The sequence below is a fragment of the Chlorocebus sabaeus genome, chromosome 13 (assembly GCF_047675955.1).
Source record: "Chlorocebus sabaeus isolate Y175 chromosome 13, mChlSab1.0.hap1, whole genome shotgun sequence".
Classification (NCBI taxonomy): domain Eukaryota; kingdom Metazoa; phylum Chordata; class Mammalia; order Primates; family Cercopithecidae; genus Chlorocebus; species Chlorocebus sabaeus.
Genome location: NC_132916.1, coordinates 99726083 through 99742608, shown reverse-complemented (window position 1 = coordinate 99742608; position 16526 = coordinate 99726083). Strand labels below are relative to the sequence as shown.

Here is a 16526-nt window from a genome sequence, read left to right as displayed (position 1 = left end):
TCTCTCTGTCTCTGTCTCTGTGTGTGTGTGTGTGAGTGTGTGTGTGTGTGTCTTACTCCTATTTTCTTTCCTAAGAGATTATACCAAATATTTGCTAGATTTTATTGATACTTTAAGGCATACTCAATGCATAAAAGCAGTATAATTGTGAAAAGTGTGAAAATTTCCTGTATAATTTCAAGTGTTTTACATCTCAGTTGTTTTCTAAAGAATGATCATGTAATATATTTTTGATCATTTAATAACTCACATATGTATTGTTTTTCAGATTCCCAGAAAATCTAAGCTGGCAGTTCATAGGAACATCAGAGATGATGAAGGCTTCATTATCAGGCATTTTGCGGGGGCAGTGTGCTATGAAACAGTGAGTGTAACTTTTACAAGGAGAAAACCATTTCATGTTGAAGCTGCACTGTACAGTATGATAGATTCTAGTCACATGTGGTTGATTATTTTTTCACATGCGGTTATTTAAGTAAAATTACAAATTCAGTTCCTCAGTACACTAGCCACACTTCAGGTGCCCAGCATCCACACTGACTAGTGGTGACTGCATTGGACAGTGCAGATATAGAACATTTCTGTCATGACAGAAAGATCCTTTGGACAGAGCTATGTTAAGCGATGTTATCACAAGATGGACAGAAACATTCCTGTTTGATTTATTTTTCAGACCCAGTTTGTGGAGAAAAATAATGATGCTTTACATATGTCTCTTGAATCCTTAATATGTGAATCCAGAGATAAGTTTATACGGGAATTATTTGAATCAGCCACAAATAACAACAAAGATACTAAACAAAAAGCAGGAAAACTTAGCTTCATCAGCGTGGGAAACAAGTTTAAGGTATTTAGGTTATTTGTTTATTTTTTTTAGTACATTTAAAATGAAATTATTGTTTTATATTTTAAAGTGGATAATGTAGATCACTGTCAGAAATCTCACAGTGAAGTTCAAGAGCAGACCCTGCATTGTTGATATTTGTGTGTAAAATATCATAATGTAGGCCTAGCAATTGAACATACAGAAATGCTTGTAATTTTCTGAATGTGTTCATTCTTGGTTCTTAACATATCTGATTGCTTCTCCTAATGTTCTTGCTTCTGCATACTGTCTGGTTGACCTTCAAACCTTCTCTTTCCCATGTGTTTTCTGTTTCCTTCCTCATTCAGCAGTTTTGTTTTAGCTGGAGTAGTCCAGCTCGGGATGGCTAGAGAGGACTAGTTGAGTTGAGAGAGGAAAGCAGGCACAGCCAGGGGCTTCAGGTAAATGATCGCCTTCATGGACTCCTATTTATAAAGTGGCTGCCATGTTAAAAAGAGCCCATCTCAAGTTAATGATTCAGTTTGTAATTCATTTTCAATGTGTTTCTCTCACAGTGGCATTTTGGGTGTGCATATTACACTAAAATTTGATTAAAGCTTTTAATAATTTCTGTTAAAGATAAGCACTTAGGTGTGGCAAACTCTTCTAATTGCTTACTTAACATGGAAGAATTTTTCATTTGTTTTATTAATTTTGGATCAGGAATTTGTTCTTTAAGATCTGACAAGGAATAGCACAGGCTTTGTCTTAGAAACACTACTAATTGGTTCTAGTTGTTGAGTATTTAGTGTATAAAAAATAATGTTAAAATTTGTGATGTTATGAGTTTAATGAATGACAAACTAATATGTAGAACAAAAATATATATGAGAATTAATTTATTATATATTTCCACAAAGTATTATTGTTATATTTATAATAAAACTCTGCATTTGCTTTTCACTATATGTACTTTAAATATTTAAAATAATGTAATTAGGAAAAAGATTTAAATGTCAGAATGTTATGGTGCTGATAGTATAAGCCTTCCCAAATTTGTTTTGGATTGAAATGGACTCTAAATAACTAAATCAATAAAATATTTATAAGAGCTAGGTTTTCTTTTAAAGCTTAAATATGAATATAGGGAAAACCTCATAATACATTTTTAGGTAACTGAGTAAAAAGTCTTGAATTTTGTTATAAGTTATATTCATTAATTATGAGTTCCTGATTCTCTCAATGAACAATCTTTTTTTCTTATTTGAATATTCTATTTCTGAATCGACATTTGATAGGTTAGTTTAAAAATAGTATATTTGCCTATAAGAAATGGATGTCACTCACTATTTTCCTACTCTAGTATTATTGTAGTATTGCTGATAAGAACATACTTCAAATTTTAGACAACATAAATAAATTCATAAAGTTTTTCTTTGTATTACATAATCTTTTAGGTTGAGCCTTGAAACTTCTTATAATTGCTTATATTTAATACACTTTTTTTACATTAAGCCTCTGAAAGTTATAGGTGAATACTAATAATAAAATATTTCACATTTTCCTCTGAGATACCTTGAAATAAAATAGTAATAGATTCTTAATTTTAAATATAGTAGAATAGCTCATTAAATTAAAATCAAAGTATATAAAGCAATAAACACAAAACAGGCTATCGTTTACAGCAGTACTTCAGTTATCTAGCATCACTGGAAACTGGAAATTTTCTACTGGGAAGTGCCTTTTTCAGGTTATTGAAACATAAACGCTTTACTGTCAGTGTTTTAGAAAAAGTCATCCTTTTTTATGGAAACATAATTCTATTATACGAATATTGGTATGTTTTCTAATAAAAATAAAATACAAATAAAGCGTGAGTTGCCTGAGGCTTTTTACTCTTAAGCCTTATGGTCTTTGACTGTTCTTTGATAGTTGACTTTCTTCCCTCTCTTCTCAGCTGCTAAAAGTTTATTTTGATGCTTCTATTCTGATTTTATCTCCTTTTTTTTTTTTTTGCGGGGTGGGGAGAATACTGTGCTTAGTCTGTGGATGAAGGAGTCTGGACTTTGTGACAGGTGTTTTCTTTACAAATTAGTCACTTTAGTACTTCTCAGGCATGGTGGTTCAGATTGATTAAGGTTGTCAAAACTCTGTCAACCAGATAAGTGAGATACAACTATATTACTGTAATTCAATGACAAATCCATTCCATTTTAATAACTTAAGCCTCTCAGTATATGTGATGTGTACTGTAATAGTATCACTCATAGGAGAATGAAATTTGGTGTCAGGCCGATGTTGGAATCATGTTTGCCATTATTAGCTCCGTAATCTCAGGCAAGTTATTTATTTCCTTGAATCTCAATGCTTTCACCTGTAAAATGAGATCCTTAATTAGGATTGTCATGTTCTATCCTTAATTAGATTAAACATAGTAACGCCTGTGAAAAGCTTTGAGCAGTACCTGACTTATAGATGACATTCGGTAAACTATACTTACTATTAATTATAGCTATGATGAATATAATATATTAGTTTAAAAAATAACATATTAGTTTGTCTTTTGTAAGTAGTATAATAAATATCTCAGTATAAAATCCAGATAGAAAAATTTTACATTATTAACTTATTTTGCAGAGTAGTAAGGCAAATAAATAATTTTAATACACTGCACCATACCACATTATAATTGATGTTATAAAAACAAGAAAGTGTAGTAACTTGTAATGTTCATTGTCAATTTTTTTTGAGAAAATTGTCCAAGCATTTAAAAATAACTGAAATGTAAAATGTTTTAAAACATTAAAGAGGATATCTGTAGCTAGGCAGGACAATTTTGTTTATGCTAAGTGTTCCATAAAACAATCCTAATATATACTTGTAGTGTATATTTTAAACATGTCTTCATTCTTAATGTGTGTGACACAAACTGCAGTTTGCCACATTCAAATACTGTGCTATTGATCTCTTATTAAATGCATCCTCAGTATTTTCATTTACTTCCTTCATTGCCTGTACATTTTTTCCTCATTCATCCCATCTGCAAATATGAGTGTATGTTTTTAAATATTGCTAATTTTCAGTCTTTTAATTATACAACTTCTGTGTAAGTTATTGTCCTTGCTTTACATTAGTCATTTTGCATGATGCTGTCTGTTAAAGAATTTGTGTACCAGGTGGTTGTTAAACTGAAATGTGTTGATTTTGGATGTTATTGCATGTTATTTTATCCCAATACTGGAAAGCTAATATTAACTCATGACACTGTGTACTTTGGCTTTTTGAAATAATAAACTGATTTCCTTTCTTTCACAGACACAGTTAAATTTGCTTCTGGATAAACTTCGAAGTACTGTGAGTACGGTTAAAAAAACAGTTTTTTTTTTTATTGGTCATCTAAAACTATTAATGGTAATTATGCAAGTAAGCATAGTAACCCTGTACTAATTAAAAATACATTTTAAACTTTATTCCCTTATTTTAAAAAATTAGTTTTAAAAATAGTTATCGTTTTGATTAGGTTTTTCTGAAGAAATGTCAAATATATATGTTAAATCAGATTATTTTATAAATATATAGAATTCTTGACTGTTTGAAAATTAAGATTATCTTACAGTTTCAGGAAGGTGAAAATAAGTAGTAATTGTAGAGAAGAATTTTTTTTTAGAATTAAATATTAGGCAGGAAATTCAATCTCATTTTATTTCTCTTATAATAACATTCTCCAGACATGGCAATGTTGATGTGGAAAAAATGGACAAAATATTTTTGCGCCCTGCTATAGAGGCAAAATATATTAGAAGCCTGTTTTTTAACTATACATTTTAGTAATTCACCCCGTTTTCTTAAATGAGAAAAACATAGAAAGAAATTTCATATGTGGTTTATATAAATGAAGCATAATTCTAAAGTAAGACTTATTTTTTACACAAATCCGCAGAACTTGAAAATTTGTTTTTGTGTTTGAGACAAAGTCTCAATTCTCTCGCACAGGCTGGAGTGCAGTGGTGTAATCACAAGTCACTGCAACCTCCGCCTCTCGGGTTCAAGTGGTGCTCCCACCTCAGCCTCCCAAGTAGCTGGGACTGTGGACATATACCACCGGTCCTGGCTCATTTTTGTATTTTTTGTGGATATGAGGTTTCGCTATGTTTGCCAGGCTGGTGGGCTTGAACCTCTGGACTCAAGTGATCTGCCTGACTTGACCTCCCAAAGTACTGGCATTTCAGGCCTGAGCCACAGCACCTGGTTAGAACTTGTGTATGCTTTTTCAAATAGTCGTTTTGAATAGCCATTTATTATATCAGTATTATTGTTGCTTAACTTACTGTCAGATTTATTTTTGGAACCATTAAAAATCTTTTTAATATCCTCTTTGGCTGCAAATATCTATCTCTTAAGGCCATGTATCTTTAAAATCCAAGACTGATGAAGAGAGTATTTTATTTTTATTTCTTAGATAGGGTGCTGCTCTAAAATTATGAGATTACTTTGTGATTTATAGAAAAAAAGGATTTCTAAAACATGTTCTAAAAGTGTTTGTGGGCTGGGTGCCATGGCTTACATTTATAATCCCCAGCACTTTGGGAAGGCTGAGGCGGGTGGATCACTTGAGGTCAGGAGTTTGAGACCAACCTGGCCAATATGGTGAAACCTCGTCTCTGCTAAAAAATACAAATATTAGCTGGGCATGGTGGGGCACACTTGTAATCTTAGCTACTTAGGAGGCTGAGGCAGAAGAATCACTTGAACCCAGGAGGCGGAGGTTGCAGTGAGCCAGGATCGCGCCAGTGCACTCCAACCTGGATGACAGAACAAGACTCACTCTCAAAAATAAAAATAAATAAATAAATAAATAAATAAATAAATGTGTTTGTAGGGGGCATCATTGTTGAAATAATTCTTCCGTTTTGCAGGGTAGCTACTTTGAAGAGAAACAGTTATTTGGATGTCTAATTATTTCAGTAGTCAACAGTACATTTCATTGTATACATAATCAGTATTCTTTTTACCTCATTCAGCATAATATGATATTGATTCCAACTGAATGCCTTTAAGCTTTTAGAAATATTGTTTAACAAAATGTTAAAATGTACAACAGTGCGGCTTAGAGACCTACTGTGTATTTTTGAAATAGAATGATTGAAAATATTGTTTCGTTTTCTTTTACACATTGGCTTAAATCTTAAGGAGCATAATTTTATTTACTCCTTTTGTCAGAGGGAAATTTTCTTATAGAAATATGTCATACATAAATACATTTAAATATAGAAAAGATCACATGTATGTCATCCTGCAAAATGTATTGTTTAAATATGTTAAACAATTAAATGTGTTAAACTTTACAGTGAAAAGCTTTTCTTTTTACAGTTTTTGACATTCAAATCTAAAATGTAATATTTTTGTAATGTTAATTAATAATGCAAAAAGTCATTGTAAACTTTAAATCAGAAAAAGTATGCTTATAAAATTTTGAGTTATTTTATGTATATATTTTTGAGATGGAGTCTCACTCTGTCACCCAGGCTAAAGTGCAGTGGCGTGATGTCAGCTCACTGCAACCTCCACCTCCCGGGTTCAAGCATTTCTCCTACCTCAGCCTCCCAGGTAGCTGGGATTACGGGCGCCCACCACCATGCCTGGCTAATTTTTGTGTTTTTAGTAGAGACGGGGTTTCACCATGTTGGCCAGGCTGGTCTTGAATTCCTGACCTCAGGTGATCTGCTCATCTCAGCCTCCCAAAATGCTGGAATTACAAGCATAAGCCATTGCTCCCAGCCTTGAGTTCTTTAGTAATTACTTTTACAGGTTCATACGTTAATGTTAATATGCTTTGAAAGTTGCAGGTATTCATAGAAACCGAAAAATAAGGATGCTATATGTATTGTAACAAAAAGTACCTCTATTTTCCTAGGGAGCGAGCTTCATTCGTTGCATCAAACCCAACTTAAAGATGACAAGTCACCACTTTGAAGGTGCTCAAATTCTGTCTCAGCTTCAGTGTTCAGGTATTTTCATAATCTCTGTCACTGTGTGTTAGTAGTTGTAGCTCAAGTACAAATTAATAGGTTGGATATTTTCAAATGATTCACCATTATCTTGATTATTTTACAGTGCAATAAAATTTTCATCTTTTTTCTTTAATTATAAGAAAAGTATAGAGCCACATGTGGGTGGCCTACACCTTTAGTCCCAGCTACTTGGGTGGCTGAGGCAAGAGGACTGTTTCAGCCTGAGTTCAAGGCCAGCCTGGGCAACATAGCAAGATCTATTTTAGAAAAGAAAAGAAAAGCATGGATGGCAAATTATTTGAGCAATATTGAGATATTGTATATTGTGAAATAAACAATTTCACATTAAACATTTATGAAAACTCTCTAACAGCAAAACTGGATCTTCCTTCAGTCGGCAGCTTTCTCAATCCAGCAGTCGTTCATTTCTCATTCCACACATGACGGTCAGAAGGTTGGTTTTGTTGTCCTTTCTTCCCATTCCACCACTTGTTTAAAAAAAAAAAAAAAAAAAAGAAAACACAATTCCCTCTGTGTCACTTCATGGCTTTGCTTAAACTATCACTTCCTATCCCTCACCCTGCCGTGTCTGACCTTGCTCAGGCACCAGGCTTGCCCTGTTTGCTTTATGCCATGCCCATCCTCCCTCCTCGCCAACACTACCCCTAATTTTTCCCAAGGTATCAGCCTTCCTTCTTCTTTACCTTTTGATCCAGCTCAGCTTCCTGATACTTCTTACACTTTCTTCTTCTCTGACTCCTTATTTTGCTGCTTTGAGAGGTAGATTTACTATGAAGCTAAGGTTACTGAAGCTTCAGGGTCCTTCATTTAAATAAACCCCTTCCAAAGCCCTGCATGTAATTTTCTGCTTCCCTAAAGGCCTCTCCCCAGCTGTATAAGCTTCAGCCCCCGCCTCACAAATCTGGATCTACCCTTGACCTTTCTTACAAAACCATAGCTATTGATGAATCTAATTCTGTTTTTTCTTCTTATCTGCATAGGGTTGATAGACAAGACAGGATGGCATCAGTTAAATTCATCATCACTGATCTTTAAAGGGCTCTCAAACCTGTCCTGCCAAGTTTTCCTGGTCAGCATGTTCTGTTTCTCATCAGAGATTGGTCAGACCCATCCTGCTTTCCTCAGATCTCTGCGCTTCTGCTAGCAGATGGGCTTACCTCCTTCACTAAATATCCTAAAGTTTCTCTTGTCTGCCACCAAGCACTTCTGCCTACCACTTAATCGTCCCTCCTGTTAAGAAAGTAGGGGTTGCCTCTCTTCCTGGTTGAGGCTTATAGTTCCTTGAAAGCCATCTCTTCCTACTTTTTCATGAATCTCCAGCATTGTTTATGTTTGTCATACTATTCCCTTTCAGATGAATCTTCCCCATTACCACTTAAACATGCTGAAATCTCATCTCTGAGCCACATTCCCTTACAGCTATCTCCTCCTCCTCACTGTTTTTCTTTTCTCTCCAAGAATAGGTTGTTCTTGCTTTTTCAGCTTCATGGGTTCCACTTACTCTTTAACCCTAGGATAATTTAGCTCCCACCTTGATGAGGTCACCAGTGATTGCCTTGTTCTGAAGGAAATGTCCCTTTTGCAGTCCTTATTTTAGTGGACTTCATAGCCACATTTGACTCTTTCTTGGTTCCTGACATGGCCTATGCCCATGCTTTTCTTGTGAATTCTCTGACCATTCCTGATTCCCCTGCAGGCCCATTTTCTTCTACCTGGATATTTGTTATCATCTTTTAGGATTTAAGTTAGACCTGTTTTTCTTCTCATTCTATGTCGGGACTGTCCAGAAGACCTTTACATGATGATGGAAATATTCCGTATCTGTCAATTTAGTAGCCATGAGACACATTTGACTCCTAAGTACTTGAAATGTGGCTAGGAATGAGTTAGTTACTACATTTTAAATTTTGTTTAATTTTAATTTTTTTTTGGTTGGGAGGGGCAGGGTTTACTCTGTTACCCAAGCTGGAGTGCAGTGACACAATTATGGCTCACTGCAGCCTCAACCTCCTGGGCTCAAGTGATCTTCCTGCTTCAGCCTCTCAAGTAGCTGGAACTAGAGGCATGTGCCACCATGTCCAGCTAATTAAAAAAAATTTTTTTTGTAGGGACAGGATCTCACTATGTTGCCCAGGCTGGTCTCAAGCTCCTGGGCTCAAGTGGTCTTCCTCCCTCAGCCTCCCAAAGCGATGGGATTATAGGTGTGAGCCACCATGCCTGGCCTTAATTTTGATTTTAAAAGATTTAAATTTAAGTAGTCATGTGGCTAGTGTCACTATAGAGCATGTGGCTAGTGACTGCCAAGTTGAACAGCCCAGATGTATATTCCCTTAGGTAGGCTCCCCAGTCCTGCTGATGTAACCTCCTAAACAGTGAGTCCTGGTAGTCTCTAATCCAAGCTGTCACCATCTCTTACCTGGATTTTTGCTGTAGCTTCCTAAGTGTTCTCCTATCTCTTCATTCTGTTTTTCACATACATCCAGAATTATCACTTCACAACTCATCTCTAATCATCGTGTCCTTTTATTGCTTGAAATGCTCTGATGGCTTCAGATTAGTATTAAGGTGAAGAGGTCCCATAGAGCCTGGCCCTTGTGTCCCTAGCTTCATTTCTTTCCACTCTCTCTCTCCCCCCTCTGTCCTCAAATCACCCTGACTTTCATTTTAGTTCCCTAAATATTTCTTCCCAGCACAGGGCCTGTGCACATGCTGCCTCCTTTGTTTGGGATGTTCTTGCCACGCCGTTTCCTTTATCTTTCACATCTCAGCTGTGTCATCACTTCCTATGAGAGCTTTTCTTGATATTCCTGACTTGGAGGGGAGCCTGAGTTTGGGGTGCTGAGCTCAAGTGCCTTTATTTCACAGTTGTAGTTACAGATTTTGTACATATTTGAATAATTATTTATTTTTCCCCTCCTTTAATCCATAAGCCCCATGAGGTCAGGAACTGCATCTGTTTTGGCTTACACATACATTTCTACTTCCCTGGCATATACTAGACTCAATATATATTTGTTGAATGGAATGAACAGTGTAGAAAATATGAAGATTTATTTGTGACTAATTCTAACAAATACTGGAAAATTAAGTAATTCATGTCTCTTGTGTTCTTCCATAAAGTAGAGATGTGTTTTTGTAATATTTTCTTCAAGTTGATATTTTTTCCCATTTGAATTCCTCTTTATTTCCTAAGTGAACACCTAGTGTCCTGGCAAGTTGCACTTGTTTAAGTTTAGCTGTATATGCTATTAGATTAGCGGAGAGAGTGTGGGCTACTGAGGAATCCTTTAGCTAGGATTCCTCTTTCAATAAGCAGTATATTTCAACATCTTAAGACATATTGGCACTTTAACAGATAATATCAATTCATTATACTTTAATTTTTTTAAGTACCAATAATAGATATCGTAATAGTAATAATGATATAGAATTTGTTCCACTCATGTAGCTAGGTGATGAGAAAATGCAAAAATTATCAATAAGTTGTAGAAATAAAAATATTTATTAAGCTTTCTAAAATAAAGATATTTAAGATTTGGCTTGTATTTTAACTTTCCATTTTCTTTTTTTTTTTTTTTTTTTTTTCATTTTAAAGAGAATAAATTTAAGGCACCTTTTACTAAAATTACTATTACTTTTTTTTTTTTTTTTTTTTTTGAGACAGAGTCTCACTCTGTCACCCGGGCTGGAGTGCAGTGGTACAGTCTTGGCTCACTGCAGCCTCTGCCACCCAGGTTCAAGTGATTCTCCTGCCTCAGCCTCCTGAGTAGGTGGGATTACAGGCGCCCACCACCACGCATGACTAGTTCTTGTATTTTTAGCAGAGACTGAGTTTCACCATATTGGCCAGGCTGGTGTCGAACTCCTGACCTCAAGTGATCTGTCCGCCTCGGCCTCCTGAGGTGCTGGGATTGCAGGCATGAACCACCATGCCTGGCCTAAAATTACTATCTTCTGATTGGCAAACACCAGGGCAAAGTAGGGGAGGTTGAGAGAAGTCAAGTTTCCTTCTTCTGTAACCTTGGGGCTGTGCTGCCTGTCTTGTAGCAAAGAGGGGGGTGCCAGCTCTGCACCAAGAAGCCACTCACCAAACTCCCAAGAGTAAAAGCCAGTTCATGGAAATGTTTAGAAGGCAGAGTATTCGCCTTAGTGGTTAAAAAAAAATTAAACTTCAAAACATCTTAAGAGTAAACTAGTTTCAAGTGCTGAGAAAGCAGTTGTAGGCTTGGTAATTTGTTAAGCACCATGAAATTCTTAATGAACTGTGAGCCAGTTTATAGTTTGTGGCTACAGGGCAAGCCAGGAGACTTAGATGCGTACATTTTCAAAGGTACTTGTTTATTTGATACAAATGGCCAAAAACTGTGATGATACTAACCAAACTTTACTTTTCTTTCTCCAGGCAAAGCCTAGATCTAAATCTAGTTTTGGAGATTTTTTTTTTTCCCCACAGGAATGATTTCTTGTATGTGTTTCATTAATTAATATTGAAAATTCACAGCAACAAATTAAATAGTACAGAATAATATAAGTAACAAAAAAGCTCAGCTCTTAGGGGTGACCACTTAACTCTACATCTTGGATATATTTTTTTTATACTGGTTAGATTAAGCTCTGCTCTATTCTTTTAAATCAATATTTCACATCCCATCATATGGTTGTAACATAATCAATTGATATTTTAGTTTTTTTCTGATTTTTTTTCTGTTGCCAACAATGACCCAGAGGACATCTGGACATTGTCCACATGCATATCTTTGCCCACAAGTGTGAAAAATCATAGAATAGATTTACTGAGCCAAAGGGATATTTCCAAATTGCCATCCAAAATTGTTACACTGGCTTACTTTGCTACTAAGAATGCGTCTGTGTGTTTTCCTACACTGTCATCAGCTCTGAGTACTAATTGATATCTTATAACTTTGCCAGTCAAATGGGTTAAAATTCAATCTGACTGCCTGGAAAGGCCATCTTTCCTGTGAGATTACTTTAAAATAAAAATTAACTGGTTTAAAAAGCCTTAGAGTTTGTTTTAATTTAAATTTTTGGCCAGCAGTAATTTATTTTGGTGTAAGAAGTGAGACAAGGATCTAATGTTGTTTTTGTTTGCCACATGGCTTGCCGTTTGTTGTAATACTGTTTATTGAATAATCTTATTTTCTCCATTGATTTGAATAGTCCCAGAGACTGAAATCTAGGTCTTGTAAATAAAAGTCTTGGCATCACTTATAGCTGTTCAGCTTTTCCCTGCCTATTTCACACTCTTTCTGACCTGAAAAGCTCGCATTGACTGCAGACTCAGATTAACCACTTACTAGAGTTATACTGAAAATAGGTATTTATCCAATAGATTAATCATCCCAGTAGTCTAGTTGCTTTGACAGGTGAGTGAAAGGCAGTCTTTATAGTGAAACAGTGAACTCTTCTTTGTTTTCCATTTGCCTTATGCACTGGTGGTAACTTGGGAATGTATCTACTTTTTGGAGATTCTTTCAGGAATTCTGTTCTAAAATTAACTTCAGGCCTTTGAAAGTGGTTTAATGCAGGGCTTTGCCTTATATACTGCGTTTGTGACACAGAGTCTTCTAACAGAAAAAAAGATACAAACTAGACTTGATCTTTCCTTAGTTTTGTTTTGATACAGTGTCTCACTTTGTCACCCAGCCTAGAATATAGTGTCCTGCAAGGCTCACTTCAGCATCCACCTCCTTTGGCTCAGATCCTCCTGTCTCAGCCCCCCAAGTAGCTGAGACTACAGGCACGCACCACCATGCCTGGCTAATTTTTCTATTTTTTAATTTTTTTGTAGAGATGGGGTTTTGCCATGTTTCCCAGGCTAGTCTCTAACTCTTGGGCTCGAGCAGTTTGCCTGGCATGGCCTCCCAAAGTGCTGGGATTATAGGCATGAGCCACTGTGCCCAGTTAGATCTGTCTAGAGGCCAATAATTTGCCTCTAGAAAAGAGTCTTACTGGGTTTAGAGGAAATTTGACTACAGTAGTTTTAGGTGGTGGATAAATTGGGACATAATGAGTATAAATGTATTTCCTATATAATATTTAATTGCTGATAATTCCCATAAATTGTCCATTTCTAAATAATAACTTATGAAATTGATCATTCACAAGTTACTTTGGACTTCGAACAGTGATTGACAGTGCTTTGTGTTTGTTCGTGAATCTAGGGATGGTGTCTGTTTTGGACTTGATGCAGGGTGGTTTCCCGTCACGAGCTTCATTTCATGAACTCTACAACATGTACAAAAAGTATATGCCAGATAAACTTGCAAGATTGGATCCAAGACTATTTTGTAAGGTATAAATGCCACCCAAATTGAAATTTCTTAGCTATAAACTTGTCTTTTCTATTAATAATTGACTAACTTTTATTTTTCAGGCTTTGTTTAAAGCTTTGGGCTTAAATGAGAATGACTACAAGTTTGGGTTAACCAAAGTATTTTTTAGACCTGGCAAGGTAAATATACATTTTTACTTTAAGCTGTAACATCATGAAAACAAATAGTTGGGGTTAGTGAATATCTTAAAGTATTTAATAATTTGTATTATTCTTGAATCATATGGTCACTAACAACATGAATTGCCATTTCCCATACCATTTCCCAGAAAAGAAAAAAAAGTTGAAGATAATATATAATGTTCATAATTTGTTTAGCTTTAATCATACATGTTTATTCTAAACTCCACATTTATTTTTAGAGCACAGATGTCCAGTCTTTTGGCTTCCCTGAGCCACATTGGAAGAAGGACAATTGTCCTGGGCCTCACATACAATACACTAACACTGATGATAGCCGATGAGCTAAAGAAACAGAACAATTGCAATAAAAATCTTGTCATGTTTTAAGAAAGTTTATGAGTTTGTGTTGGGCCTCATTCAAAGCTGTTCTGGGCCACATGTGGCCCATGGACTGCAGCTTGGACAGTCTTGTTTTAGAGCTTTAATAATTATTTGAGAACTAATAGTCTCATAGAGAAAGCACTTTTTCTTGTTTAAACTACAGAAAAATTAGAAATATTTATTGAAAGCTTAAGACAAAGATTTAAATATCTTTACTCTCGTTATGTTACCTTTAACTTAATTTTGACTATAAGAAGCCATTATATTGGTTGATGGGTTTTTGACATTCTTAATATTGCAGTGGGATATTTGGTAAAGGATTGAAATCATTATGGAATTTTGTGGTATATAGTGGAAATAATGTATTTTATTAGTTCAGAAGCTATTAGCTGTTTTATTTGTGTTGTCTGTCACTTAGTAGCAATTTCTTATCTCTGTTCAAAATGGAAATGGGGGTTGGGCGCTGTGGCTCATGCCTATACTCCCAGCACTTTGGGAGGCTAAAGCAGTGGGATTGCTTGGTTCCAGGAGTTTGAGACCAGCTTGGGCAACATGGCAAAACCTCATCTCTACAAGAAAAAATACAAAAATTAGCTGAGTGTGGTGATACGTGCCTGTTATCCCAGCTACTTGGGAGGCTGAGGTGGGAAGATTGCTTGAGCCTGGGAAGTTGAGGCTGCAGCGAACCAAGATTGTGCCACTGCAAAACAGGTTGGGGGTGGGTAATGGGAGTTAGGAGAGACAGAATAATTTTGGTGGTACCTGGTAGTATATAGCTAATATGCACTTATCAAAAGCTCCATAAGGATATGTGAGAATGTGGGTGAGCCAATTCAGAGATACAGTAGTCCTTTTTCATTCTTTTCTCAATAAAGTCTTCTTGCCAGCCATCTGTAATTTAAAAGTCATTTCCCCCTCACTTTTGTTATTGAATATGCTGCCTAGCATTAAGTAACCTCCCTTACCTCCAAAAAAGCTCCTGAAGAAAGAAAGGAAGCAAAATGTGGCCAAGTATGTTTGGGTTTGTTGTATTCTCTGCCAAGGCTTATGTAATTAACATGTGACCATTTTCCGACAGTTAGATTTTGGATTTGAATTCTATTTTATGTCTTTTGTGTATTTAAATGCATTTATATTTTAATACTGATATTAAATTATTTCACTTCCTAGTTTGCAGAATTTGATCAGATCATGAAGTCTGACCCTGACCACTTAGCAGAGTTGGTTAAAAGAGTCAATCACTGGCTCACGTGCAGTCGCTGGAAGAAAGTTCAGTGGTGCTCACTCTCAGTCATCAAATGTAGGTGTTTTCCTTCACACCTATGGGGTCTTTCATTGTTTTAAGATGGTTTGTGGAGTGTTGTAAAGCTGTCTCAGAGGTGATGCCGGGCAACAGAGACTGAGACTTGTTCACACTGGGTCCCAGGTTCCTATTTGTAGATGTTCTTTCTTTTTTTATTTTTTGAGTGTATGATACTTACTTTCTTTATTCAAATGTGTTATAAGAGTGTCAGTTTCATAGTGTCCTAACAAAATGGAATTCACTGTCTTCATTTTTTTCTCTCGTCCCCGCAACCCTCACCATCCCCTGATCTCTCAGACTTAAACCAGAACTTTCCTTTCTGCCTGCGTGGCATCTGCAATACACATACCCCCAAATTCCACATGTAATTGACTTTCCTTTCTTATCCCTGAAATATTGTCATCGCCAGATCCTGTTGATTCCTCCTCCAAATACTGTACATTCCTTTCTTTTTCTTGCCAGTGCCTTAGTGAAGTCCTTTTCTGCCTTTTGCATAATAATTTCATTAGCCTCCAGACTGGTTTTCCTGGTTTCTTAGAGATCTCTCTCTAAACTAGAAGCCTTTTATGACTTTCCTTTCATAAAAGGTGAAGTCTGAATTATTTGAATGTCTTTCAAAATCATGTGAAATGGTGTGTCAGCCTTTTGTTTCAGTCTCTTCCCCTACCATCCCCTCTTAACTCCTGTTCTTTGAAAGGAAGTCTGTCATGATCCTGAAAGACACAGTCTTGAACACCATAATCCTAAATGTTGAAATCTCGAAAGATGAAAGTCCCAAAACCAGGATTCTGTAAAAAATAATAAAAACATTCTTTAAAAGATATTTATTTACCTTTTTAAAAGGGGATTTGAGAAACATGTAAAAGCATAAAACTCTTCGTAGGCCACTTTACACAATAAAATAGGAAATAACAACATGTATTTTTGAAAGTATAAACACATATACTAACAATAGTTGCATGGATATAATAGGAACAGACAAACCATGTTCATAAAGAAGCAGGGCAAAAAGTGAAATGCATAAACACATATTATTGTGGTTGGTAATTGTGCACCCAGCTTTGTTACTGCAGTCATCTGAAATACTGTGATGAACAAGCTGTCTTTTGATGAGATCAGTCAAAAATGATGGTGAGTCACCACTGCATTTGTAGTTGCCCAGAGAACTGCGATCCTGAGAAATTTTATCTTTTACAAGTGCAGATGTGTAATAAAGGACATCTGTTCACTGATTGAGGAAGTTTCAGTGTTTTTGTATACATACACAGTGTTTACCCAGAAAGTAAATGTTGTGATAATGCATTTTCGTGGAGTTAAATTTGCAAAATATGAATACAGTAAATTAGAACTCTCTAAAAATGTCTACATAATTAAAGAATGCTTACAATTCAAGATAGTGAAAATAAAAACAAAGAAAAGAAAAAGAAAAAAAAAAAACCCAAAACTAAAAAGAAAGTTTGACATACAAAAAAGTGTATTACAGGGATAGATTATAGACAGTTGCGTGGAGATAGTCCGTAAGAGCTGGCG

The 16526-nt window shown here is 35.7% G+C and overlaps 1 protein-coding gene across 10 annotated transcripts in view; it reads left to right on the top strand.

The window, feature by feature from the left end:
* Positions 1-16526, top strand: part of MYO6 (myosin VI) — a 161801-nt gene that overhangs the window by 118725 nt on the left and 26550 nt on the right. For all 10 annotated transcript variants that reach the window (XM_008006407.3, XM_008006406.3, XM_073022646.1 and 7 more), the window contains 7 exons: positions 269-364; positions 674-847; positions 4121-4159; positions 6720-6813; positions 13020-13150; positions 13232-13309; positions 14864-14993. In XM_008006407.3, coding sequence (XP_008004598.1) covers positions 269-364; positions 674-847; positions 4121-4159; positions 6720-6813; positions 13020-13150; positions 13232-13309; positions 14864-14993 — 742 coding nt within the window. The remainder of the gene's footprint in view (positions 1-268; positions 365-673; positions 848-4120; positions 4160-6719; positions 6814-13019; positions 13151-13231; positions 13310-14863; positions 14994-16526) is intronic.